The sequence below is a fragment of the Alternaria conjuncta genome (genome assembly GCF_024043145.1).
Source record: "Alternaria conjuncta strain BMP 0040 chromosome Unknown scaffold_13, whole genome shotgun sequence".
Classification (NCBI taxonomy): Eukaryota; Fungi; Ascomycota; class Dothideomycetes; order Pleosporales; family Pleosporaceae; genus Alternaria; species Alternaria conjuncta.
In genome coordinates, this window is record NW_026250102.1 from 318,977 (window position 1) to 346,261 (window position 27,285).

At 53.1% G+C, this 27,285-nt stretch overlaps 9 protein-coding genes and 1 non-coding gene across 10 annotated transcripts; 5 read left to right on the forward strand and 5 right to left on the reverse strand.

The window, feature by feature from the left end:
- Positions 1 to 478: 478 nt before the first annotated feature.
- Positions 479 to 2,622, reverse strand: NOG1 (Nucleolar GTP-binding protein 1; the record flags this gene model as incomplete). The annotated part of the gene is made up of 3 exons (XM_051472638.1): positions 479 to 520; positions 576 to 2,421; positions 2,540 to 2,622. The coding sequence occupies 3 exons, from the start codon at positions 2,620 to 2,622 to the stop codon at positions 479 to 481; spliced, it is 1,971 nt and encodes a 656-aa protein (XP_051323459.1).
- Positions 2,623 to 3,238: 616 nt separating this feature from the next.
- On the forward strand, positions 3,239 to 4,811 carry J4E85_008413 (uncharacterized protein; the record flags this gene model as incomplete). The annotated part of the gene is made up of 2 exons (XM_051472639.1): positions 3,239 to 4,712; positions 4,798 to 4,811. The coding sequence occupies 2 exons, from the start codon at positions 3,239 to 3,241 to the stop codon at positions 4,809 to 4,811; spliced, it is 1,488 nt and encodes a 495-aa protein (XP_051323460.1).
- Positions 4,812 to 4,963: 152 nt separating this feature from the next.
- On the reverse strand, positions 4,964 to 5,731 carry J4E85_008414 (uncharacterized protein; the record flags this gene model as incomplete). The annotated part of the gene is made up of 1 exon (XM_051472640.1): positions 4,964 to 5,731. The coding sequence occupies one exon, from the start codon at positions 5,729 to 5,731 to the stop codon at positions 4,964 to 4,966; it is 768 nt and encodes a 255-aa protein (XP_051323461.1).
- A 625-nt stretch (positions 5,732 to 6,356) lies between these two features.
- On the forward strand, positions 6,357 to 7,989 carry J4E85_008415 (uncharacterized protein; the record flags this gene model as incomplete). The annotated part of the gene is made up of 5 exons (XM_051472641.1): positions 6,357 to 6,428; positions 6,480 to 6,615; positions 6,670 to 6,853; positions 6,904 to 7,718; positions 7,772 to 7,989. 5 exons carry the CDS (start codon positions 6,357 to 6,359, stop codon positions 7,987 to 7,989), a joined length of 1,425 nt encoding a protein of 474 aa, XP_051323462.1.
- Positions 7,990 to 8,412: 423 nt separating this feature from the next.
- Positions 8,413 to 10,284, reverse strand: J4E85_008416 (uncharacterized protein; the record flags this gene model as incomplete). Its single annotated transcript, XM_051472642.1, has 1 exon — positions 8,413 to 10,284. The coding sequence occupies one exon, from the start codon at positions 10,282 to 10,284 to the stop codon at positions 8,413 to 8,415; it is 1,872 nt and encodes a 623-aa protein (XP_051323463.1).
- Positions 10,285 to 11,559: 1,275 nt separating this feature from the next.
- On the forward strand, positions 11,560 to 12,553 carry J4E85_008417 (uncharacterized protein; the record flags this gene model as incomplete). Its single annotated transcript, XM_051472643.1, has 2 exons — positions 11,560 to 11,972; positions 12,019 to 12,553. 2 exons carry the CDS (start codon positions 11,560 to 11,562, stop codon positions 12,551 to 12,553), a joined length of 948 nt encoding a protein of 315 aa, XP_051323464.1.
- Positions 12,554 to 13,242: 689 nt separating this feature from the next.
- On the reverse strand, positions 13,243 to 13,346 carry J4E85_008418. The gene has a single exon. It is a non-coding gene; the product is annotated as a tRNA-Glu (tRNA).
- Positions 13,347 to 20,749: 7,403 nt separating this feature from the next.
- On the forward strand, positions 20,750 to 23,707 carry J4E85_008419 (uncharacterized protein; the record flags this gene model as incomplete). The annotated part of the gene is made up of 4 exons (XM_051472644.1): positions 20,750 to 20,788; positions 21,164 to 21,517; positions 21,584 to 22,320; positions 22,369 to 23,707. 4 exons carry the CDS (start codon positions 20,750 to 20,752, stop codon positions 23,705 to 23,707), a joined length of 2,469 nt encoding a protein of 822 aa, XP_051323465.1.
- A 1,327-nt stretch (positions 23,708 to 25,034) lies between these two features.
- J4E85_008420 (uncharacterized protein) lies at positions 25,035 to 25,942 on the reverse strand (the record flags this gene model as incomplete). The annotated part of the gene is made up of 4 exons (XM_051472645.1): positions 25,035 to 25,340; positions 25,390 to 25,568; positions 25,643 to 25,757; positions 25,811 to 25,942. The coding sequence occupies 4 exons, from the start codon at positions 25,940 to 25,942 to the stop codon at positions 25,035 to 25,037; spliced, it is 732 nt and encodes a 243-aa protein (XP_051323466.1).
- A 454-nt stretch (positions 25,943 to 26,396) lies between these two features.
- J4E85_008421 (uncharacterized protein) lies at positions 26,397 to 27,190 on the forward strand (the record flags this gene model as incomplete). The annotated part of the gene is made up of 2 exons (XM_051472646.1): positions 26,397 to 26,490; positions 26,538 to 27,190. The coding sequence occupies 2 exons, from the start codon at positions 26,397 to 26,399 to the stop codon at positions 27,188 to 27,190; spliced, it is 747 nt and encodes a 248-aa protein (XP_051323467.1).
- Between the last annotated feature and the right edge of the window lie 95 nt (positions 27,191 to 27,285).

The window sequence follows — 27,285 nt, forward strand, 5'->3', positions numbered from 1 at the left end:
GGATGCGGAGCGACTCAACCGGAACGCTTGGATTACCTAGGTACTCTTGGCATGCACTAACACCGATAGCGCAAAACTCCCAACGAACGGGATCTGGGAGATGGAAAGAGGAGGTTGGTGAGTGATGACTCGACGCGCCCGCACGCGAGACGAGACTGAAGGATTTCGTGGCACGCTCTGAAGGATAGGTAAGCAAAAGGCCTTGGCAGGGCGTAACAAGGCTGAGCGCTGGGTCATGCTATTTTCGCCCTGCAGGAGTCCACCACCACGAGGGTGCAGCAGGCTTGTGCTGGGCATCACCAACTTCAACGAAATATTGCGCGGTCACTTCGCTCGAGATAGGGTAGTGATGGAAAGAAGTATTGCATTACCACGCTGCTTTCATCGACAGCGAGTTGGTATCTAATGCATCCCAAACGCCAGCCATGATTTTTCCCACCTGCAAACACGCAATGCAAGAACGCATAAGACTCCACGCTTATCTGTGGCTGGTCTTTCCGATACCACGCTTTCCTGCAGTCTAGATAACTGTTAGCAATTGTGCTGAAAGGTAGAAGGTTCGGAAGTAAACTTACCAAATGCTTGATCAAAGAACCAGTCTGGTGCCTGTCGGCCTCACCCTGTCTGGCCATCCTGTTCATCTTCTGCTGCGACAACTTCTGCAGCCTCTCAGCCTTGGAAGCGGCAACCTCATTTGTAACACCATCATTCCTCCTGTTGGTGCTCTGGCTGCGGCCTCGGCTCTTAGCACGCGCAAGCATAGCAGCACCAGGCGTATCGACCTCCATAGCATCGCCACCAGGAGCCTCTGATCTTCCACGAGCCAAGCTGCGGCCTCGCGCCTCTGCCTTTGCAGTTGTACGCTCGACAGCCGCTGAGGGATCGTAGCCGAGACTCTCCAGATGTGTCTCCATCTTTGACATTTGCATGGCCTTCTTGGTCCTGGGAATGACAGCCCTGTTCTTGAGACTCTTGCGCATCTTGGCCTCGTTCCGGATGAGTTGCCTCTTCTCACGGATGAGCTCTGCCTTGTACCTGATGTCCGCTTCCTCTGCGTCTTCAAGGTCGTCGTCGGAATCGTAGAAGCCCTCACCCTCCAGCTTCTCCTCTTCAGCTTCGAGCGCAGCAAGCTTGGCCTCGATGTCAGGGTCGATGAAGTCGTAGACGTTCTGGCCCTTGAAGACCTCAGGAATGCGGTCGTGTTTCCACTCGTCGTTCTCGAGCATGTAGTTCTTGCGGAGATCGATGTTGTACACACCAGCGCCACCGTCTGCCTCTTCCAAATCACGCTCCAGGAGTGGCCTGTCAGGGTCTTCCTTGTCGTACTTCTTCTTGTTGAGTACAGCCTCTGGGATGGAAGTCTCGCGAGTAACGCCGCCCAACGGCTGGGCAACGTGGATACGGCGAAGCAGCTCACCGAGACGGCCAGAAGGCTCGCCGGCGCTGTTGGTACCGGCCTTGAGCTTCTCGGCGTTACGGGCAGCAATCAAGCGATCGCAGACCGAGTTTCGCACAGCCATGACACCCTCAGTCGTGTTGCAAGAGAGCTCGAGCATCTCAACCTCGCCAGACTTGAGCATACCCTGTAGCTGTTCCTGTGTCTCGGGGTCAAGCTGGTTCGGGCGCATGAGATCGATCTTGTTGATGACGATGGAGATCAGCTTGTTGGCGAACAGAGGCTTGATGTTGTTGAACAAAGCGATTTGCGAGGCAACGGAGTAACCGCACTGCTCGCTGAGGTCCATAAAGTAGAGAATGTGGGCGCGGAGATGGGCAATGGCGCAGATAGACTGATGTTCGATGGTGTTCATGTCCTCGAGTGCGTGATCCAAGATACCGGGAGTGTCAACGGCCTGGAACCGGAGCATCTTGTAGTCGAAATGTCCGACGTACAAACTCTTGGTGGTGAAGGCATAGGGCTGTACTTCAACGTCGGCCCTTGAGATGGACTTCAAGAATGAAGACTTGCCGACGTTGGGGAAGCCGGAGATGACGAGTGTGCGGGTGTTAGGGTCGATGGACGGAAGACGACCCAAATGCTGCCTAACCTGCTCAAGGTAGACGAGAGGGTCCTTTAACCTCTTGCAAATGGTGGCCATACGACCCAGCGCGGCCCTCTTCAGCTGCTTGCACTGGAAGAGAGACTGTCCGTACTTGAGAAGACGGACATAGTCGCGCGCAACCGTCTCGATCAGCGACTTTGCGGTCGAAAGCTGACCAAGCGCAATGCGGAAGTGGTCCGCATCGTATAGGGTGTTGAGCAAATCGCGGTGGAACGGGTGGATGTCGGCGAGGCGCGGGAAAGCCTCGATGGTGGTGGAGAGGCGCTCGGTAAAGGTTTCGGAGGTGTACTTGACTTTTCGCGTGTAGAAGGCTCGAATTCTGCTGATCTTGAATCCAGCACGAATCTGTGTCGGCAATCTGGGGTTCAGTCAGCTTTGTCATCTCCTATGCGACATGCATTGCGCCTGCAGAGTCGCAAAGCGCAGGGCGGTAGAGGGAAGGCGCTTTGCGCAATTGTGTCGAGGAAGGCACCTACCTCCTCTGGGTCCTGGAAAGCACGATGTCCAGAAACTCCTGGCTCGTGGGAACAGCGGGGATATCCTTCCACTGGGTCTTCATTTTGGCGACTGCGGGTGTTGATGTCGTGTAGAGCCGTCTGCGCGTTGGAGAGACTTCAGGGCAAAAAAGTTCACGACGCTATCGATACCGGTGGGGAAAATCGTTCGCCTCGCCGCCGCGCTAGTCCCGCATCCATTGCTAGCGTCGTTTGTCCGGGCAGTTGCACCCATCCATCACGCGCCTTACAACACCATGGCTCAACTTCCGGATATGTTTCTCAAGACCACGCAATGAATTCGATCTGCAGAACTCGGCGATCCTATGTATCTAACAGATCCGCACTAATTTGGGAACAACTGACAACTATGAATACATGCATACCTCGGCGCGACTAGTATTGACCGCCGGCCAGTTCCCAGGGCAGTAACATATGGAGCGGCTGATGGCGCGAGCGATACCTTTCGCGTCGGAGTGTCCAGCTTCTCTTTCTTATTCTACCATCTCGATCATGTTTAGATGAATTCATGATGAACACCACGGTGAAAGAGGCTGTCACCCGCTGCCAGTTACCGAGCTGCGCGTGGCTCTCTTCAACTAATTTGACAAACCTCAGTAATGTGCCACCTCTCTTGCCAGATTCAGATCTCTCAGGCATCGGTGTGAGTATTAGGACTCAATGTGTATCACTCCGCCTAACTCCGGTACACAACAGGTCATTCTCGGTTTCTCGATTTCAGCATATCTCACATTACTTCTGCTCATCATCCACTACATCACTGTACACAACGTCCACCAAACAAAGAGCACAGAAAACACCCACATCAATGCAGTCGACCACAGAATCCTCACCTTTATACGCTCACGTATCTTCTCATGGACCCCCAGCCGACGCTTCCAGTACGCTATCGAAAAGTCTGTCCTAATCCTCAGCGACCTGAACCTGGTCACTGGCACCGCGATTCTCATCGCCGGCTACTCGCAACTAAAATGTGGCATCTCTGCGTACCACTGGCAGATGATGGTCTTTATTTCGTGGTTCGCGAGCTTTGCTTTTGTCTCCGCTACGGCCTTCCTCGAAGGTTGCTCCCAGACCAACAAGAGTATGAGACTCGTCAGACTGGTCTTTATGGTTCTCCTTGCTTCTCTTTTGATCACGGCTTTGCTTCCGACGGGGTCGAGGATGTGGCTTAATGAATATCCTGATGATGGGGAAGGGTTCTACCCTAGTCTGAGCGCTATATGTTTCTACAAGGAGCTTGGTATGCGCTCGTTGTTGCGGCGGGGTCCTAAGATTTGGTCTATGATATTCTCTGTGGTTATCGTTGGTGTATCTTTTGTTCGGTGTGGTATACAGCTACTCGATCGAGGCGGAGACGTATCCCGCACATGCCTTCGGACGTTACCTGGAACGAAGCTCAAACAGTTCCTCAGCTTCCTGGAGAGCAAGACATTACCTCCTACAGCCCAGGCCTACATCTGGCACGCACCATACCTACTCTCATACGCCAGCTTCATCATCGCCCGAGCCATCTACGACGTCTCTGAGTCCATGCTACTGGAGATCCTCTGGTTGACATTCGCAATGGCTTGGGGAACCATCAAAGTGTGGGATACACGCGCCGCAGCCTCATGGAACTATGATGGCTACAACTTCACACTCAACCAGAAGGTATCTGAGGAGAACTCCTGGGGGTTCGGTCAGACTTTGCCGTTGATCTTGCTCCTGCTACCACTTCTGTCCATGGCCCAGGCGTACCTTGACGACGATGCAAAAGCTCAAGAGACCATCCGAGCTGACGAGGACATATCCTGCCCGCCTGGAACGGCGGCGACCGAAGAGGCAGAGGATCCGAGTATCGTAGACTCAGACCCATTCGATACTCAGAACTGCAGTCGGCTTGTTAACCTTCCAACATACCCCTACGACAGTTTCTCCTCATACTCCTGGTATCATGACCACCTCATTCTCCTGGTCTCCCAAGTCATCATGGTCGGTACCGTTGCGCTCTTCTTTCTCACGCGCTTAGCAGATATCTTGGGCATCTCTTCAATTCTACGAAGTAGACTCTTCGTCATCTGGATTCTAGCCATCTTACCACTGGCCTCTCTCATCCACTTGGCAACATGGTATCTAGCAGCTCTGATGGTCGGTAGGTGGCCTGACGTAAGACGATGGCTATCCAGAGAGGAGACAAAAAGGAGCAAATTAGTGCGAACAGTGTATTGGACATGCAGATTGGGGACTATAGCAGGCTGCCTACTGTTCACGTTCTTCGTCAGTTTAGAATCGGCTGGACCAAATTCTTTGTTCTCGTATCTGAGATGAACTCAGGTAGCGTTAGATCTAATTTATCTACGAATGTCGATGGCTCTATCGTACGACTCACTCATCCTTGATGATTCAGTCCAGGACCTGATAATGAGCATCCACAGGATTCTTCCCATTAATCGTAAGAACATCCTGAGGGCACGCACTCATCACAACAACCACATCCCGAAGCGCCTCCAAAACCACATAGTCTCCAGCTTTCGTCTTCGGCTCTTCGAAACTAATGCCTCTCTTCGCTCCCTCACCTTCCTGCGTAATGGGAATGTTCATAAACAAATTGAACGGGTCCGGGACTTTGTACCCCATCTTGACTTGCAAGCCTTCAAGAGCTTCCTTATACTCAGCCGTGAGGAACGAAGACGTGCTCAGCGCGTGCAGAGCATCCCAGAAGTTGTCTGTGCAAGACTCATGGTATCCATTCACGCCCAGCTCACTGTACCGCCATCGATCACACGCCGCGACCAAAGTGTCGTGTACGCCTGGACTTGTATCTTCCACCAGCTTGACCATAGGCGCCCTCTTCTGACTGACCATTACATCACCCACTGCCGGCGTCACTTTTATAAGTGTGGCCCGGCAGTGGCACATGGACATGTATTCGGGCGCGCTGGCAGCAGCGTTCGCAGTAGCAGAGTACTTGGACGGGGAGTCGGAGGTCGCGTTTGGGTAGAGTGCTGCTTCGACTTTTGAGGACGCGGTGGAAAGGGTGGAGGAAGGGAGCGCGAGAGCCCAGGTATCGACGACTTGGTTCCCGTACGTGTTTGTTATCTTTATCTTCTGCCCGGCTTTGACGAGGGTGGCTGCTCCGCGGCGGGCGGGGACGGTTTGGAGGGAGGTCATGGTGGGGAGTTGCGGGATGCTGTAGTCTGTAGTCTATGAAAGTTGATATGTGAGTATGCAATAGACCCAAGCTGCTACTTGGGGGCAGGTGAGGCATGCCATCATATGTATATGCATACCCCACTTGTGCTGTCGCGTCAGGTCGTGGGACGGGAAGATAGGGAGATAGGAAGACGACGTCCGAAGCCTATGTCATCCTTCGAGCATAGACTAGCGCAAGAATAGTGAAGGTTTTGTAGTCGCCAACGGCAGCTCAGCTCCGTGTCTACAGTGTAGCGATCGAGTTCAGGCGCGCGGAGTGAGCGCGTAGCACCGAGTAACCATGGTTCTGACCTCGGGAGGCGTCCTAACCACGGATATAGTCTAGGCGAAATCTTCTATAAAAACGTAGGCTTGAGCGCAATATGTGGAGTAGGAGATACCAGGTGAAAGCGAAAGTAGAAATTGAAGTTGCGACATCGAGGTACCACCTGGCACCTGCACCTGCAATCGCGCGTATCACGTGTCAAGAACGCGGCTTCCTGGAAACGACACCCTAGCATTCCCGAGCGCCGCAACCCAAATTATCCCCACCACAGCTCGACTCCTTTACCGCCAACCCGCACCATTCCTACCCACTCCCACCATGGCTGCCCTCGCCACCAAGACCGAGTCGCAGAACATCTTTACCAAATTGAAGTCGAAGCCCGCGAACAAGGTACGTCTTGCAACTAGACAGGTACTCGGTCAATGCCTAACACATCCCCAGATATGCTTCGACTGCGGCGCAAAGAACCCAACATGGAGTTCCGTACCCTTTGGCATCTACCTGTGCCTCGACTGCTCGTCCAACCATCGTAACATGGGTGTCCACATCTCCTTCGTACGATCCACCAACCTCGACAGTACGTTCACCCCGAGTCTCGTGGCTATACAATGCACATACTGATTGAGGGTAGTCTGGCAATGGGATCAATTACGGATCATGAAAGTGGGCGGTAACGAAAGCGCTACCAAGTACTTCCAGTCGCACGGAGGCTCTGCTGCGCTTGCGAGTAAAGACCACAAGGCCAAATACACCAGCAATGCCGCCACCAAGTACAAGGAGGAGCTGACTAGGCGCTGCGCCGCGGACGCCAGGATGTAAGCAGAACTTGTCTTACACGGTAAACTAGGCTAATCAATGTATGCAGATACCCCAACGAGGTCGTCATTACAGATGTACCCGAGGTTGGCACCGACGGCACCAACACGCCAGCCAACGACGAAGACGACTTCTTCTCCTCATGGGACAAGCCCGCTATCAAGCGCCCGTCGAACCCACCCTCGCGTACCGGTACACCCAAGGTTGGAGGATCACCCTTCCTGAAGCCTGGCGCCAACGGCAATGGAACAGACCGTCCCAAGTCGCCACTCGTTGGCGGTGAATCGAGTACACCCGCTGCAAAGCCCGCAGCCGTACGAAAGACAACCGCAGGCGCTGCGCCGAAGAAGAACATTCTGGGTGCCAAAAAGAAGGGTCTCGGAGCGAAGAAAGTGGTTGCCGCAGATGGAGGCCTAGACTTTGAGGAGGCAGAGCGAAAGGCCCGTGAAGAGGCTGAGCGCATTGAGAAGTTGGGCTACGATCCCGAAGCCGAAGCCGCTGAGGCCGCAGCGGCCACCAAGTCGAAAGCCCCCGAAGCATCCGCCATCGTCTCCCCGACCCCCGTATCACCGCCACGAGGTGGTTTCGGCTCCACCTCCAAGACCGAGCGCTCCAGCCAAGATATGGAAAGGTTAGGCATGGGCGTACAACGTCTGGGCTTTGGACAGGTAGGTGCAGCGAAGAAGGCTGCACCGCAGAAGAAGATGGGTGGCTTCGGCAGTGTCGGCAAGCCTGCGCAGGATGACGGCGAGAAGTACGCGCGAGACAAGTTTGGCACACAAAAGGGCATCTCCAGTGACGAATTCTTTGGACGCAACGCATTCGATCCTACTGCCACCGCGCAGGCCAAGGAGAGATTATCAGGTACGCAGCATACGTAAAATCATTTCCGTTGGGTTTACTAATTCGCTATGTAGGATTCGAAGGCGCGAGCGCTATTTCCTCCAACGCATACTTTGGCCGACCCGAAGACGAAGTCGGCGACGAAGACTACGGCGACCTCGAAACCGCCGCCAAGGACTTTGTCCGCAAGTTCGGTCTTACCGCTGGCGACGATCTCGAGAACCTGACGAACATGCTCGGCGAGGGTGCGACGAAACTGCAAGGCGCTGTCCGGAACTACCTCAACTCGTAGGATGACTTTGTGGATGACGTTAGGGCCGACTACGATGGGCGTGCAGCTGTATACTGAACATACTCCTCCGGTGTGTGGAGAGCAGGGCGTACTATTATGTGCAAAGCTTGTCGCAGACGTCGAACAACAGGTGTGGGCGCTTGGTGCATTGCATGGAGCGGGCAGATGAAAGACCATGAAGCGTGGAGTTGGCCGTATATTTCTATTGCGCTGGAGACGTGGGCTTGGGAATGGGTGTTTGGGAGTATAGACAAACGCAACTAAGAGTCCCTTCAATTCAACCTCGTAATCTCATTCCTAGCATTATCCAATGTGTAACTCTGAACGCCAGGCATAAATACACAAACAGTGAACTAGATAGATAGCGCTCCAGATCCAAATCCAACACCAACATCTCCATCTACCCCCTCCTTGTATATCCAATCAATCCTCCCTATCCCCCCAAACATCAGCCTCCTCCCTCGCCACAGCATCCAAATCAATCATCCCCTTCCCCCTGCCACTTCCTCCCTCACCATCATCGTCTTCCTCACTACTACTCTCCTGCCCCCTTGCCTCTTCCCTACTCATAGACCCCCACCCCGCATCTTCATCCTCGTCGTCTTGCGGAAAAGCAGGAGACACAGGGACGAAGTCGTCCATGAGGTTACTCGGGAGACCGGCGGGTGCGGGGCGCGGATGCGAGGATGAGGGTGGGGAGGGGGAGAGGGGCATCATTGCCATTTCGGGGTGGTTGGATAGTGGGGGGGTGGAGGGGCGGTTTGGGGGTGTGGTTGCTGCGTGACGGGAAGAGGATGGTTCGGCTTGGGGAGGTGGGTGTGGAGAATGAGAGACGCGTGGGTTGTTGCTTTCTTTCGATGCTGGTCGGGGGTCTTCTGTTTTCCTCGTCTCCTGCCTTGGTGCAGGCGCTGTTTTCACAGCCGCAGAAGTGTCGACCTGCTGTGTAGGCGGCAGCTTAGCATGATGCTCCTGCTGCTGTTGCTGCGAAAATGGGAAGATGGAGAAGAGGCTTTGACTCAGACTGTGTCTATTAGGTGCGCCTGGTCTTTGTTCTTGTCGCAGTGCTTCTTCTCTGCTTCGAGGCTTGTTGGGTGGTGGGTGCGATGCGGAGTGTGAGTGCGAAGGAGCCTTTCTGTTGGACACTGGACTGGGCGGTTTCGCAATTGTGGCTTCTGGCAAGGAGGCTTCGCACATTTCGCAGGCTGTCAAGGCCGGATCGTTGAGGAAGGTGCAGCGTGGGCATTGCTTTTTGAGGTCGGGTGTCGAAGGACGGTGGGATGGGGAGGGTTCCTGGGGTGGTTGTGCTTGTGGCCGAGGGGGTTGGCGGGGAGGTGCTGGGTCGTTCTGGTTAGGCATCTGGTAGCCTGGGCTGTATCTCTGTGCGGTTCTGGAATTTGGTGGCGCCGTGTCCCGCTGTCGACTGGTAGACGATGTGCCTGCACTCGCTCCAGCATTCGGATTCGGGTCCACTGATATTACGACTTGTACGTCTCGCTTCGTGCCACACTTCATACACTCACACTGCCGTACAACGCTCTTCGTATACGTATCTGTGACCTCGGTCGGTGCATCGAACCTGATCTCAAACTTCCCTGGCTCACCGAAGCCTGGCGTATTTCTGTCGTTCCCTCTCCCTTTAGCATTTGCATAGCCTGCTCCTTTCGCCACGATTGGTATAATAGGATCTACGGCTCCGAATATGAGATGGTCCACAAAGGGAATCAACATCAACCTCCCACTATTCTTGATGTGATGATCGATTTCCGGGCGGAGTTGGAACGAGTCGATAGACTGTAGGACGCGGAAATACTTGTTGAACATGTCGCCGTACCATTGACGTGCTTGCACACCCTGCTGCAACAGATCTTTCGCGATATTCCGTGGTGCAGGACTCGGCCATAATGCGTCGATTAAATGCTTCTCTTTCAGCGCCTTCCTCACCATCAAGTCTAGTCTTGCGCATTCATACAGCCTCTTCTCCAGTCTTTCGTGCAACTCGTACTTTGCGAACCGAATAACCAAGCCTCTTACGAATCCAGCATCGAGGTTCCATTTTCTTGTAAAGTAGTCCAGAGATTCCAAATCTTTTTGCGCCTGCGCGTTTGCGGGTCGGACAACAAGCGGTGAGAGTTCATGGCCCATGGAAATCCATCGTTCGGTTTGTCTTGGGAAAGCAGTTGCTGTAGACCAAAATGAGCGGATGGGGTAGTACTCGGCTTTGAAGTAGTTGTAGATGAAGTCTAGGAAGTCGGCTTCTGTGAGTGGCATCGCTGCGTGGCCGCGAGGAATGTCCATGATGGGTGGTAGTTGTGGGTGGCGAGACGTGTGAATGTCTCAGGCCTGGGAGGCAATCACAAAATTATTCGTGACGGGAGATGAAGAGTTTGGCCGCAGATGTGAAGGTAGTTGAAGCGGATGTGATCTAGCGGCCCGAACTATGCGAAATGTTGCTGCCTGGATGGTGTTGAAGATTACGCGTACAGGAACAACGTGGGAATTAACAAAAGTGACGATGCCTATTTGCAGCTGCGCCACAGCATGTGATGTGTTAGAGAAGCGCTTGGAAGTCCGACTGCTCTGCTTGTTCTTGTGACCGGGTTGCTGGACACGCACGTCATTGTGTGGCGGTGGCTGTGCTCGCACCTTCCGCGTCGGACCTGAGCGCCCTCTTTCCTCGACATTCCAAACTCCACAACAACACAACAACACGCTCGCCCCATATTCGCGATACGCCATCGACGCCCATAAAGATGGGGTGTCAGAGCGCACTCACCTGGCGTCGATATTTTCGTCTCTGGGGAAGAACGGGATACTGCGCAGATGCTTAGTTGGCGGGAACACAGAGATCGGGCTTTCGACGCAACCTGGAAAGGATTACAGAGCATCCTAGCCAGAACATCTACAACTCGATTGCCTTTTCTCATGGAAATACCTCTACCTTATCCGGATCATACCATCTGGAAATAGCCCAGCCTTGTCAGGGTCATATTGAGGTATCCCTTATATGTGCGTGGAGTATTACCTCGGCTTGGTAGACAATCCGAAGGAACTGACCTCTTGAGAGACCCCGAAAAAGCCTCAGGAACGGCACATCTAGAATAAAACTCTCCTTACCTTCACGACACTAACCGTGTTTGAAGGTGGTAGCATGATCGTTCTAGCCCAAGTCTTGCGCAAGGGTCCGTGGAGGTAAGGGTCGAGCAAGGGATTTCCTATCCAAATGCGATCTGGCTGGTCGGTGTGCCGCATCTTACTTTCGAAGCTCTCCGATACGTGGAACCCCTCATCATTTATGTTGGAATCGGTGTTTTGACCCTGATAAGAGGCTGTCGACATTGACGCACATGGCTCGCACGGGGTATACAGCGATCTACCTGGAGATCTCGGCAGCCTGCTGCAAGTGCACCCGCATGCGTGTATCTAGCACACGCCCGATTACTAGACGCCGTTGACTAGTTAGGAGGCTGGCAAATACACTTATACTTGGCTTGGTCCCTCATTGTCACACAATCACATTAACCGTCCCAATCCCGACCTGATCTTCAGCGGTCTGTATGTACAATGTCTACAATGTCTACCACTACAACGGAGAAGGACGAAAAGCCAGAGCGGCTCGATATGTCTGATGGATTGCAGATCGCTCAACCTGAGACATATCCCGAGGCCGTCAACCGCTACTCTGCCAACGGCGATACGAAGCTGCCACAAATCAATGACGATGACGATGGTGGACGGGGTCGTCTGCCGCGGACTAGATCATCACGCCTGCGAGGCTCTCACGATATTCTGTCGTACCGTACTGCATTGGACAGCGATCAGGATCAAGCCCCTCACATTCAGGTCCCGCCTGATATGTGGAAGAAGTTCTTTGCTCACCGACGACGTAAATACTGGTTTACCATCGCCATGTCATTCACCATCGTTGCCGCACTTGTAGGCACCAGTATTGGGGGAGGACTTGTGGTGCAAGAGAAAGCCGACAAGTAAGACATGGTTCCAGTTCTCTGTCATTGTCTAATACTTGAGTAGGAAGGCCGAAGCACTTGCAGCGGAGCAGGCGGCGGCGAGTTCGAGCATGGAGCTGTTCCCAACACCCACATCGGCGAGTCCTTCGGATATTTCAGCGGATGCCCCATCGGATACTCCAACGGATAGCCCGGCGGCTGCAACTGAAGACACGGGCACCTATTATGCCGCGAGGCCGTTTGGCGCCATTCAGTCAATCAACACAACATGTCCATCTACCCTCCTCATCTCGAGTCGACTGGAAGGCAAGAAGTCCGATATCAGTGGACGGTATACCTACAACTGTCTCGACAGCACCAACATCCTCGACACCATCCTCATGAGCTTCACAGCCTACACCCTGGAGCAATGCGTCGACGCGTGCAGTCAATACAGCGCCATGAACGGAAGCAATGCATGTAAAGCCGCCGTGATTAGCTCCGACTTTAGCACAAGGTACGAGACTGAGAATGGCGCGAATTGCTGGCTGAAGAGTGGCAGCGGGGACGCGAGTACGGGGCAGAATGGGTATACAGCGGCGGTGCTGCGGGAGGATTAAGCGCAAAAAGAAGGTGTCATGTCTATCGTTCACCATTGTAAAGATCATTACCGGCGTCTGTATTTATCCACATGATGGAAGGCTTGAGATTTCTTGTTGCAGAATTAGCGATCGTTTGAAGTGATCCCGTCACTACCTGTTCTATACCAATACCAGTCGTTATAGTTTTGTGTTTTAACAGCACCTCATTCAAGGAAGCACACTCGAGTCTACGTGGATGTCAGTTTGCCTATCTTGCATGTCGTCATATCGATATAGGCTGCAGACCTGTTTAGGTTTTCCTTGTATAGGATGTGAGGGTGGGTGGGCTGCTCGTTCACTGTGTTTAGTTCAAAGCCGAGTTACACTTCTAGCAAGTCTCATTCGAGTGTTCTTCCATATTAGAACCTATAGAGTGATATAGACGTGCGATGTCTAAGAGCATATCACCTGATTGTGGTAGAGCAGTGCTCGTGGTAGGGTAGACTCTCTTTAGTCGTACCTGCACGTCACGTGTACTCAACCCAGGCAGTGACCTCACACACCTTCAAGAGCACAAGAGAAGTGTCTTACCATGTTCAAAGGCTATCTAAGTACCCCAATTCGTCTCGGAAGCGTCTCGTAGGTCCGGTCAAAAGATTGAATGAGCAAAAAGATATACCAACCCATCCTCGAACCCATAAAGACGCAAAAAAGAACAAAAGAATTGTTTCCGACACCGGGAATCGAACCCGGGCCTTGCCGGCACTGCGCTGCAACAGCGAGCTTACTCTGCGATGAGAGCGGCAAATCCTAGCCACTAGACCATATCGGAAATTGATGGAAGGCTGTAAAGATACAAGCAATATGACAAAAGAAAAGAAATTTGGCATGTCGACGATGAGGTTTGACCAAACTTCAGTCAGAGGAGTGGGGACGGCGGGAAAGCAGTCTGACAAGCTCATGGAAGATTCTAACATGTGGGTAGTGATGGCGGGGAACTTTTCTGCAGACCCCTGAATACCCCCACTTCGCGAAATCTCTACCAACAAAAGTTTCGGAGGTACTGCGGATTTGCCACGACGTTGTTTGAAGCCACTGTATTCGCCATGCGAGTGTTTGGGGCGATTGAATTGATGCAACACATACGGTAAGCCAGTACGGTGAAGTCTTACCAAGCTACATGTCTTTTGTACATCTTGATATAGATCTTCGACGCGGAAGATGTGCCAACTCTTCGCAACATCGTACGGCATTCTTTTGCATGGAAGCATCCTGGCTGTTGCCTCTCTTGAGATGGCGCACTGGATTCAGAGACCTTGAAATTGTCGATGCGACTACTACTACATTTCATGACAATGGCGAAATCTATTTGGCAGCTGGATCTATCAAATATGTCTACAACGTGATGAGCCCACGTTGCTTTCCACGCGCGTTCTTCCAGGCCCTCGTAAAGTTTTGCCAGCGATGGCGAAGGTCCCATACTTTACCAAAATCGAGGTTGTCGAGAGACTTTCGATGGAAACCTGCTAAACACACGGCGGTTGCTGAGATCCGATTCTTGGTTCGAGAGTACTGCTGCAAATTGGCCTTCTCAAGGAGTCATACCACAGCAGTGGCATCGTGCGGCTCTTCCTACAACGACATCGCGACCACCGCGGTGAGCAAAGAGACTAAACACACTGAAGCCTACGTTGACTCTAGATCATCTACATTGCATGTAATCATATTGATGTAGGCTCTTAGGTGTTTAGTGTATTTCTTCAATAAGGTGGAAAGTCGATCAGTCCACAGGAATCATCCTCGACGATAACGGTCAAGTCTTCATCCATCAAGACGCCCAATACACGACATATTGCTCTCATTGAGCCCACGATCATCTCCGCTGTAGCGCAAACTCCCTAAGTTTGTCCAGCCTTCCTGTCAGATTTGCTTTCGTCAAGAGATACACAACAAGCGGTATCTCATCCCCACCCCAAGCCACGAAACAGGGAAATGCGACGTTTGGTGCGAAACAACCTTCTAGTCTGTCGCGTTCGGATTGTCGTCAGCCCAGAACTGCTCACTCTGGGCGAGACAAGGTTAGCTTCCACTGTTCAGCCAAATTTGAAGTCTGGTACTGCACCCGAGTTCAGTAGTTTGGTTGAACTGCTGAGGGGTAATTTAGAGGCTTATCAGATCGACGAGATCGTCATGCGCGATCCAGATGTCATCTTCTGTGCTGAGTAAACATGTCGCTTGCGTTCTACGTCTCAAGATAGCGGAGCGATAAGTTGGTTGAAATGGTGTTGCACTCGAGTATCTTCGCCACGCACCGAAAAAGAGTCGTAAAGCACCAACATCACCATACTCTATATCGTCAAACAGTACGTCGCATTGCCCATACGAGTGACCCAATAAGATATGAACGATCTTTCGGGCGAACCAGGGTCCTGACGATCGACGCCGGACTATGTAGAGAGCTTGGGAGATGGTCGGGTAACGCTCGACGCGACTCCGGCAGGCTCTCGACCCGAGTAAAAGCAAGTGTAGCATACGTACTTGGACGGCAACGTACTTCGGTACTCATCGATGGGACTAGTCAAGATTAGAAGGAGGTGCATGTCGTAGTCTGTCGCTGAGGAAGTGGGGAAATGCAGGTACGAAAAGATAATGCGACGGCCCGATGGAAAACAACAACGTCGCAGTTGGTTGTTTGACTAAACCACGTAACGTCAGCTATGCGTAGCAACCATTCGCCATCTTGATAGATTTCTTTCTGGCCTAGACGTCACTTTCATCTCGCCCTGCTCGAATTTTCAGCTCCGTTGGTTTGGATTGGTGTGGTTTTGCTCGCCGGCCCTGTTTGCCAAAAGGAATGTAGAGAAGCAAAGAGCAGTTTTCATGCAGAACAACTCTAGCTGCAGTAGCAAGTAATAGTCTGCGCCTCGGTGGCGAAGTTCGTAAGGAGTTCGCAGCAGAAGCAATAGCTAGTGGTATGCAGGTTGTTTTGCCGGACGTCTCGATGCGATGACCAGGCAGGATACGTTGGATACGCGGATAGCAGCCGCCCGCGGAGTGAAATTCTGGTGACGAGTTGGAAAAAGAGAAGCATCTTAGTAGAGTTTGTTAATGTGCAAAAAGATGCAAAAAAACATACAACAGCGGGGATTCGCCAGTGGTCACCCACCTGACTACTAGTCTGCCGTTTACAGGCTTGAGTACCGCTGAGCGAACGGGAAGCGCTATTATCCTGAAACTATGGTCGTATGTGAAAGAAATGGTGTTGTGGCGCTGTCTTGTTGTCGGCGTTGGAGAAGGTTGACAGAAGAAAGTGCAGCGGCTGTTGCCATCGCGCCAGAATGCATTCGAAAACCAGAACTTGCAGTGGTAATAATATTACTACTGTACCTGCGAAATACTTTCCTTGTATAAGACCGCGTGTCGTTACAATGACATGCATGCAACCTACCAGGATCGTTGACATGGGTAGCCGATCAATGTCACCGAAGCTTCCTTCGGATGCGCCCCGTTCCTTCGGCGGGATCCCGAGCACCAGAACCTGGGGTAGGAACATGCTAGTTGCTAGGTCGATGACGACAAATCGGGTGTTTTGGAAGGGAGCCATGTGCAGTGAAGGACGTTTCGCAAGACGCAACGCTGTCGGCTGGTGGCGTGGACAGTGGCGTCGGGAACCTTCGCTTTAGCCGTGAGGGAGAAATCCGCTCGTGTAATATGAGGTGCTGTATGGCTGCAGGTGTCGCTGCACTAGCAGTGTCGTGTAAACGCTTCCGTTACGGCGGAGGTGTACCTGCGCAAGCTACAACCCTGAGATGGTTCACGGTATCCTGTGGCTGCGCCTGAGGACAGCGGTGAGCGAGGACATACTGTGCTTTAGCAAGCTTGATATATCAGCCGTTGCTACTTTACTGCCATGTCATTGTTGATTCTTCCTCTTGAGAAGGTAGCACACAAACAACGACGCGCGCGTACTAACTTCGCGCAGGAACTACCTTGGAACTACCGTCTCTCTAGTGGATATAGGCTGCGGGGTCAGATTGTGCATGGTTGCAGACTACTGGCTTGTTGAGTTGATCTTGTCGTCATATGTAAGGGCACACCTCTGAGATGGCAGAGTACTGAAGCATCAGCAGCACTCCAAGACATAACTGATGCGACTGCGTCGCTTTGAAGAGATGCTCAGATTGCAGGCCGCAAACAAAGCCTTGCTGCACTCATCAGCCGCAGTCAATAGCCGTGAGTAACACCCGGCATGGCAGATGTCTAACCGAACATCGAAGGAACCGCTTTAGACGTGGGTGTGCGGGTGAGCATGTCCGCATCACTTCATGCATCTTCTCAATGCGAGTCGTGTATACTTCCCCTAACACGACGTCAGCGCCTCTATCCGATCACGTGCACTTCGCAATAACTTACAGAAGTGACTAGCAAATGTGGGGAGTGCTGTCAATCCCCTTGTCGAAAATGGCAGTCGGGTGAGGGGCGTAGACATGGCATCAGCCCATGTCGAAAATCAAGCTTTGGATCTAGGGTCCAGGTCGCTAAGGTGAGCCCATTGGAGCAAGGCGCCTCCAGTAGTCGCCGTTCACCTACCACTACACGCCCAATGCTGTTCCGTTTCTCGTGGCAGCCACAGCAGAGAACTCTTTCGACCCCTGCATCTCGATTGCAATTGCAAACTGTGCTTCCGTCGGATCGTCACCGGTGTAGTAATCCACGAATGGCTGTCCGGATCCGGCTAACCACGCCGCAAGCTCAATCGCAGCTCAACCGCATCCCGTTATCTTGGAGAGCCTTGTCTAAAATTGGCTTTATAGTTCGGTCACTTCCGTAAACAGCCATGATCGGGATATACCGATGACTCGGTAAGGTTGCTTTTGCAGCCAGAATGTGAGGTGCAGCATCTCGGGTCCAGCGCCTTGGTAACCTGGGCTCAACCCCTGTTTGTAGGGTCTTGACAATGACGCCCAAGGTCACTGTACTTGGACGTCTTCCTTTTCATCTGATCCTTTAATAACCGGGAAGAGTACCCGCAGCTGTCGAACCGGTGACCCGTTTGATATACCAGGACTAAAAAGCACAAGAGACCGCGACTGCGCCGAGCGGACCAGTAGACAGTTCTCCCGGTGAACGTCTGACACTGACTTTGAAAAACAAAACAAGGCAGAATTATGTCTCTGCCAACCCTGAGTCGTGCATGCGCGCAGCACTAATGCAATCGTGGTGTGAAGATGCTGCATTAGCGTGCTGGGTGAGGCTGCTCTTTCGCATCCGTACCCGCGATGTCGAATGCGAAGTTCAGCGGCCATTACTGGAAATAGAGGTATTCCGAGCCCCACAAAAGTCCACATGATCGTCATTCCGCACGCTCATCAGCACATGGCATGAGGAGGCATAGCGCCGAGCACACAGGTACCTCGCTCCCTTGACCCCGTTGAGCCCTGAATGAGGCAGTCGACGAGGCAGTCGACTCGTGGGCAGGGAGCCATCACAATCAGAGGCTGACGATGCCCAGCTGTCGGGTTCGCGATTCCTGGACGAAAATCATAATAGAAGCGCGGGCCCCCGCGGCAATGGCTCATCAAGACTTGGTAGCGGCTGGCTCTTGATTGCGGAGCTTGGTATTCCGCTCAGCTTGCCCTGAGCCGCCACCAGCGCGAAGATGCTTTGCATGCCGGCCACTCTAGTAGCAGTTGTGCCAGTGACGTCGAAATATGTCCGGGGTGCTCGGTGAATCAAACGCGCGAAACCAGACAGAAGGTCCGGTAGGGTGGTTGATGGTATAGGTTAATTGGCGGATGCTTAAGCTCGTTGGCCGGCGCGCGTGAGACGACGCCATCAGTCGATCAGCACCATGCCGCTTCTGGTAATGATAGAGCCATGTATCAGAGGCAATCAGAGCAGACCACCGTGGCAATTGCGCGATTCCTGGAGGCCTGGCAGCAATAGCGGCTAGCTAGGCCATTGGCAATGTCCACAGCTGTTGAACTGGGCGAGTACACGTCCGCTCCAGCTGGGCCAGTCACTGTGATGGATTGGGATGATATGTACGTGAAGACGCGTCGCACACGGAATGTCTTTTGCGCGGAATAAGGTTTGTGTCGTGGGAACAGAAGCATGGCCAGCTGTCGCCCGAGTCCCACGTTCCACTCAGGCTCCGCACACGAACGCAACCTCCACGCGACTGAGGCTGATGACAGCTGCCCAAGCGGCTAGCAGGCAAAGCACGCTTCAGGGTGGAGCAAAGTGTCAAAGAGGTTGCTTTGCCGACGTGCAGTGGGTGGGAGCGAGAAGGGTGAGGATCCTCGGCAAAGCATCGTGGCCGCTTCCGAACTCGGCAGCGCACCAAGTGATTGCAGGCTAGCTCCTCAGGCCGACGTCCCGCCGCCCATCTCCCAACGCTCGCAACCAAAGCACCCCCATCGCTTCGCCAGTCGAGTGTCTATATCGGGCAGATTGGCTGGGAACCCACGTCCAACGCAAAACATCATACCCCCCTCATTAGCCTACCCGGCATCAGATCCGTTGATCAGCCGCCAATTTTCTTCTCCCACTCTCCTAGCGCAAGCCCTTCAATACCCCCGGTCCATTGGCACGCACTCCGACGAGACCTCGCACGACAGCTGCCGAATCGAACTTGACTTCTTGCCCTGCTCTGAACACTCCAAGTCCGTGTCCGCACCCGCTGTTTCTGCATCCGACTCCAGTTGCCCACCCTGATCCAACCCCCATGTACCTTGTCGCTCCCCAGAAAAGTATAGTTCCCATTCTAGTCTAGAACACCTTTGCTCCTATGGCCATTCCATGCCTGATGTAGGTACTGTGGACGCGCTATCATTTTACGTACAGCCTTCCGTACCCACGAACAGCGGCGGGCTTGCCGCTCGCTCCCCTTTTGGCCTTCCCAGCGGCCTCTGACACCTGGTGCGTGCTCCCCACTTCGTTATAACTAACATTGAAGCCCTGGCTCCACATGGCTCCCGTGGGTTGAATGATCGACTCTCCCTGAGTAGATTTGTTCTTGCCTTCGAGCCCTGGATTCCTACAAGACGACACCATCACTTTCATCTTTAACCCAGTCGCCCGTGAAGCTTGACTGCCTCGTCACTGGCGCCCCGCAGGATTCAACCATTCAGATCGGCACTGCTGCGAGGTTAATCGATCTTGGCTCCGTACCCGCTTCCAAGCGGACCAACATCAGCCCGCCGATCTTGTGCCCCCATTTCTCAGGATCGAAGATTACTCAGGTATGTCATCCCAGACTTCCGTCCCTTATATGGCCTTGTAGCTTCGTACTAAGTGCCACAGACTCGCTTGTTGTTACCTCTATCTCTTTACTCGAATCCATGGACAGTATGGCGCCCGCTCCAATCTCGGGAGGCCCGGGCGATGTGTCACCAACAGGCCTCTCAGGGTCTGCTACCAACTCCAAGATGAGAAAGAGGACCAAAACTGGATGTCTCACCTGCCGAAAACGCCGCATAAAGTGTGGTGAAGAGAGACCTACTTGCAACAACTGCATAAAGTCCAAACGCCAGTGCGAGGGCTACAACCAACGAGTCATCTTCAAACCACCGATTGGCGACTGGCCGAATCACCCAGGCGTTGTCAGCACTATCCAATATCACACCTCCATGCTTCCTGGCACACGCAATCAATCATATCGAGGGCCCGAGCCAACTACCGGCATGCAAGAGGGCATGCTTGGTCCAATCCAGCCACGCCCGCACGGTAGCTTCGACTTCTCCCACATGGACGCGAACCAAACTTCAGGGCCTTTGGAACCCCCACAAGCTTACCCTGGAGTGACCCATGGCTACACAAACGATCAGGCCTATCAACAGCCTCATCAACAACCTCTGCCATCGCCTCTTCACCAACAGCCGCTTTCTTCGCCAAATCACCCTCCACATGGCCATACGCCTACCGCTTCATATTTCCCGCCCCCTCAGTCTATGCACACCAGCCCACAGACACAGTATAGGCACGATTCACACGGCACATTTCAACCGCCCATTCAATATACCCAGAGCGCGCCATATCCACCGGTCTCGGTTCCGTACAGCCACGAACCCACTATAAAAGCCGCAGTCCCTCAGCCTCCGCCACACTATCCACAATCCTACCGGTCTGATAGCCAGCAAGCCGAAGGTTCCTATCGGGATTATTCGAGTGTATCACCGCGAAGCGACCAGTATCCTCACTACACGGAAGCGCCACCGGGCATGCAAAGATACGATGGCCATCCGCATGCTCCCGTACACCCTCCGCAAGGAGGTCCCCCGAGCTTCAGCCACGTTGGAACTCACAATTATCCAGCAGCAGTTTCTCACGCTGACTTCAGTCATGCAAGCTATCCTCCTGTGCAGATGCCCATTCATGATATAACCCCAGATGTAAAGTATATGTCTCAGCCTGTCCTCGGTATGTCTCGTGTCTAGTTAAAACCTCATATACCCCAATGACTATCGTTATTCTCTTCGTGTCCCAACCCATTGTCAATCCATAAATTCGTGCATGTCTAAATCCTGGGTTTTCTTAAGTACTTCCCAGGAGGACAGCACGCTACTCTCTACTATCTGTACTTGTTCGTGAATGTTCCCAGGCTAACCAGTGGTGTATACAGACCAACCTACTGCCATATCACAAAAGCAACGGCCTCAACCGCAACTCCTCCTCGGCGCATTCGATATCGACGACCATGTCAGTCCTACGCAGGTTCTCGACGAAGCCGCGATCGAAAACGAAGACGACGACTACTGGGACGTTCAATCAGACGAAGAGATGTTTGAAGCGGAAACAGTCGAGGACGAGCAGGCTCTTCTTGCGAGCAAGGAGTTCAGCAACATCCGTCGCATACACCTTGAGAACTACAATGAGCTTGGAATCAGACGATATGATGCGTTCTTGTACGACGGGTTGCTGTCGCACTACAGACCGGAGTATGCAGCAAGTCCCCTGCGCAATCCCAAGACTGCGAGGGTTTTCGCACATTACATTCATGTGGTAAGTTTGACGAGATCGTTAGACTGCGATCGACCGAACTGGGCAGAGTTAACTAATCTCTGATAGACCGGACCTACACTGTCGATGTACGAACGAAATCCCCGAAATCCTACCCTCATCTTCGAAAGCACTACACACCCAGCTCAGCAAGGACTCTGGACACATACACTACCTCTGAAGGCTCTAAGCCACCAAGGTCTTCTACACGCCATGCTAGCGCTTGCAAGCCTGCACATCGCAAGACTGCAGGGTGCTTCTATAACGCCTTCCTATAAACACTACGCATACTCTTTGAAACGCCTTGTCCGCTCTCTCGGCAACCCTACAAAACGGCTATCGACAAACACACTAGCAACATCCTTACTCCTAGCCTTCTACGAAGTATGGACAGCAGAGCATGTGAAATGGGGAACACATCTCGTCGGGGCCCAGCGCCTGATCACCGAGCTCGACTTCCGGTCACTCACGCGAGAGTACAGACGAATGCGAGCAGCGCAGACGGCGATGGAACGACAATTCCCGCATCAGAATCCGGAGATGCTGTTTGATCAACGACAGTTCGACCAAAGGCTCAAAGACAGCGCTTTGATGCCAGATCAAGGTCTTGTAAGCACGATAGTGGGGAAGAAAGTCAATTACGACGACTTTGGAATGGTGTTTGAGGACAATGGCGCGAGGCACGACGCAAGGCAAAGTATCCCTGCAAAACTGGATTTGCAGAGTTTCGAGACACTGCAGGATATTTATTGGTCATACGCTAGGCATGATGTTTACCAGAGCATCGTGAGCGGTCATCGTCTTATGTGAGTAACTCAGATCTGGGTCTGCAACATGCGACTGACATCAAGCAGTAATCCCTACCGTAAATGGTCCGATTGTCCTCCAAGAGCACCACTTGGCCGGACTGATGCCCTTTATGGCTCCCACGATCACATCATTCTTCTCCTAGGTCGTATCGCAGACTTTACAGTTCGAGACCGCACTCGCAAACTTCGACAAGTGGAAGCAGATGGAGGATGGCGACCTCGCCCGGGTATGCCTGGTTTTGGCAGTATGGGCCCACCTCCCAGCGGCCCACCTGGTCAACAACAGATGCATGCGAGTTCTGGAGGTCCTCCACCTCAGATGCAAGGTCCGCCGCCAGGATGGAAAGGACCACCACCACCAGGATGGACAGGGCAAGGACCACCACAGCCACCACCTGGCTTTGGCCCACCACCCGGATCGACTGGAGGACCACCCCGAAGCCAACCACCGCCCATGCCCAATTTCTACGGCATGGCCCCCTCCGCAGGCCCAGGTCCCATCCTCTCCAGCTACGAAAACCCAAACTACGAACGCTCACCCCCCACCCCCAACGTGCCCAACCCGCAACACGCCGACCTACCCACCCTATACGAGAAAGCAGTCGCAGAATGGGAAACCATAATGGACGCCCACACATCCGTCTTACGAGTCCTAGAACAAAGCGAAGGTTTCGCCCCATTACCAGAGGACACCTACCCACCACCAGTGCCAGGAACCCAGGCACAGGACCGAGGAAACATGACACCCTTCGGCCCAGCCATCTTACACAGAAGCTACGACATATCCATCCTATGGGGCCTCGCCTATCTCTCCAAAATCATCCTCCTGCGCTCCCACCCTGGCATGCCACCCGCCGCGCAAATGGCCGCCGGCGTCTGCGCCTCCGTCACAGCACCATACTGCATGCTCATCGGCCGCATATGGGCTAGCGTCAGTATACCCGTTACCTCAGACCTCTCCCCTTTCCTCGGCGCCGTCCTAACAGAATCAACCCTCTCCCTCTTCTTCGCCGGGATCACGTTCCAGGACCCGCGGCAGCGCGAGTGGCTCATCACGCGATTGCTCGAAACAGATAAGAAAACGGGGTGGGCGAGCGCGGGGATTATCGCTAAAGGGTGTGAGACGGCGTGGGAGAAGGCGGCGGAGATGGGGAGGGGGCCGCCGTATAAGAGGAGGACTAAGAAGGTGCAGCCTGTGGATAGGGAGGAGGTGGAGACTGGGGTTAATAGGGAGGGTATGAGAGGAAGGGAGAGGGAAGAGGGGAGGGTGCAGGAGATTGGTGAGACGAGGTTTGTGGTTAAGAGTCAGAGGCCGCCTTGGGCTATGAATCTTTTGGGGACGGAGGAGGATCTTAGGGTGGGGATGGAGAGGTTTGGGCTGTAGGGGGGAGGGAGGGTGGGATGGAATGGAATGGAGGAGAGGGAGATATTGATGGGGGTGGGGGATCAAGCCGAGAATATGAGAGTAAGAGAAGGTACACGGGAAGCAGGTCGCGTAGCATCTGGGCAGATACTCATCCAACACGTCAGAAGCACAGATTTCGGAGCCGACCAAGGACGTAAGGAACGAACTTCGCCAGCTTCACCAGCATACCACAAACCCCGTCTCGAAAGGCCAGGCGCAGAGAACCCCTCTACGCTTTCATTACCCATTGGGAGAGAACACACCTACACACCTCACACCGACAAACGACACCGTCGTTTCCATGTCTATCCATCTGTTCTTTGCACCAGAGTATATACACCAGCCCACGAAAACGCGATAAAGCAACTGAATGCAACGTACCCCATCAAAGAGAGCTCTCACGTATATTCCTGCCTCGAGCAAACCTTCATTACCGATTTACTTTCCAGCGATAACCAACCTTGTGCCTGACGCATAACGCGATAACGATTTGTTACGACCCCACAAAATACCTCATTTTAGAAAAGACAGCAGAAGATAGCGCAGCATCGTTACGAGAAGTCAACATGTCTAGCTATATAGATAAAGATCAAGGGGGGATGTCTGTCGTTATAAGATTCAGAAAGCAACATGGGACGTTAGTCGAACACCCCACGAACCGATGATATACGTTAGCTTGTTGTTTTGTTGTCAGGGAGATGGACATATATAGTGTAGATAAGTTTGCATATAGAGACGACATTAGCGTACCAGAGGTGTTTCTGTTGACATCGGCCCCAACGGGTACCGAAGAATGAATCAACATGGCAACCTAAGATGTGCATTTGATGAAGACGGAAGTGCGTCTCTGAATCCCATTGGAGCATAGTGTTGGTTTCGGGTTGGTTGTTGAAGTTGTACCTTGGTGTTGTGATAAAAATTGGGATGGTGAAATGCACATTCGACAAGTGTAGTACGGATGCAACGCATGGAAATAAATTAACTTCAAGAAAACGTGAATTTGTCTACATGTGCCGCCCGAAAAAAAGATCCCCAAATCGCGCCTGCTCGCTGAACATGAGTTTTTGATATCTTGATGACTCGTGTCCGATGGGATGGATGGATGCCACCAAACGCCTCTCTCTTCCTTCTTTGTAACACCCAGCAAGAATCATGTCGTATGTGAAGATCCAGATGAAACAAGGATTATGCTGCGTTGCCGTGTGATCTTAATTATGCCAAAAAAACTCCGATATTGCGCCCAACCCCATGATCGCCGCGACTGCGCGACTGTTGCTCCTCAACTACTGCCGTTTCTTCGTTATGTTTAGAAGAAGTAGTAAAGGAATCCTCCACCGGCAGTCATGAAGACACCGAACCACCACCATTGGTCAGCCCTGACGGCACCGGTTGTTCGCGCGTAGATGACTTCGTGGTTCATGGGTAGTTCGCCGCGCTTGGAGTTCTTGGATGCGGCGGTTTGGGTAACGAGGGGGTTGAGTGTCGTGGTGGGGAGCATCTTGGGTGACTTCATGGCGAGGTAGAGAGGCATCATGGGTGCGCCGTCGGATTTGAAGAGCGTGATGCGCGGGGTGCCAACGTGGTACTGGTCTGAAGCGACGTATTCGTATTGCTGTTGATAGGTCAGTACGGCATATTTGGATTTCTGCATCTCGACATACCTTGAACTTCTCAGTCGCGTTGTATCGGGTGTAGACGGCGGTCTTGTACTGGCACGGGTCGGAGTATAGTTGTCTGCCGTCCACCTTGATGGGCTTGAGCACGAGGCCGCCCGATGCCGTTTTCTCGTAGCTTCCGTGTTGCCATTGGATTATGCCCTGGGGGCATTTGGGATTGGTGGCTGTAATGCTTGTTAGCAATTGCTCTGTCATGGCACCTATCAGGGTTGTGTTGGGGTGACTGCGGGCAACGTACGATTTGCGATTGCGCGGTAGTATGCCGATTCAAAGTGGCCGTCCGCGGTAAAGGAGTAGCTGATGCCGGTGTGCTTGGGCTCGGTGAATTTCTCGTTGACAGGGTCGTAGAAGTCCTATGCGGGTGGTTAGTCTCGTCTCCTCTGCGAACGTCGATAGAAGCGCATACAGGTCCGGTCATGGTCGAATTCGACTTGCTTGTCCATGTGCCGACAAGTTCTGCAGGCACGGCAGCAGTTTGGGCTTGCGCATGCAGGACTGCGACTCCTGAGAGCAGTAGGGCGGCTATCCGTGACAACATGATGCGTGCGGTGTGTGGGTGTCGGCGTGAGAGAACGAGTGTGAACGGTCGGTGGTGTGCGGAAGCGAGCGTGGGTGCACGAAGGCGGAAGGCGTAGGAGTGGGTAATGAGGCGGGCGTGGGTGGTTGTTGAGGGAGAATGTTTGGGAATGTTTGAGTGTCGCCGCCTCCTGGCTTGGGTCCAATCGACAGGGATCACGCGGCTACTTGCAGATCATCACCGGCCTCCGGTGGGCAAGCCCGACATCATCGCCCGCACCCGCAGCGCATCTTTTAGCTGTTTCGGTCATTTTTTGCTTTGCGACGACTCCCTATATATTTGCCGGTGCGATCAGGACATCTGTTGCTCTCTGCTGCGACCCATCTCAGTACCACAACACCAGATACGACATCCGGAGTACCGGCGCTATCTTTGCACACTTGGAACGCCGTTACGCTTGCAATCAAAAGACGCTATGGCCGCATCACTAGCAGCTGTCAAGAAGGAACTGCGATCCAAGATTAGGGATATCTTAAAAGGCCTTCCCGAAGCGGCTGCTGCTACGCAAAGTACGTCATGTGTTTGTCTTGTTGCTGCTTCTACTGATGCTCCCAAGCATCTAATGCAACCAAAACCCTACTGTCCATGCCCGAGTACAAGGCGGCGCGCAGAATAAGCGTCTACCTGTCTATGCCGGGCGGTGAGATATCCACGAGCGAGATCGTGCGCAATGCGTTTGATGAGGGCAAGAAGGTTTTCATTCCCTACACCTATAAATTGGACGCACCCAAAGATGGCCAGCCAAAATCCATCATGGACATGGTAGAGCTGCAGTCAATGAAAGACTTTGAATCTTTGGAACCCGACAAATGGGGTATTCCAACACCGAGCAAAGACTCCATATCGTCACGTGCAAACTGCTTTGGTGGTACGGGCATCACGAATGGAGAGACTGATGGTCTGAGTGCCGGCCTTGATCTGATCGTCATGCCGGGTATGGCGTTCGACTCGCAGTTCGGCCGGCTGGGCCACGGCAAAGGTTTCTACGACTATTTCTTGACGCGCTGTCACCAGGTATCGCGCATGCCTTTTCGCGGTAAGAACTACTGGTATTGTGTATTTGGAGGGCTAACTAACCAAGTTGAAGTTGGCCTCTCGTTAACAGAGCAGTTCCTGCCACCAAACGAGTCGGTTCCCATGGACGCCTCCGATTTCCGCCTGGACGCCTTGATCACTGGTGATGGCGAGCTCCGTCGCGTGGAGCCTTGATATCGTCCCACAAACTTTTGCATGAGATCGTCCGCACTACATGGTCCAGTCTTCATCCCAGCCTGACGTATGCGCCGTGTCCATTATATGTCTTT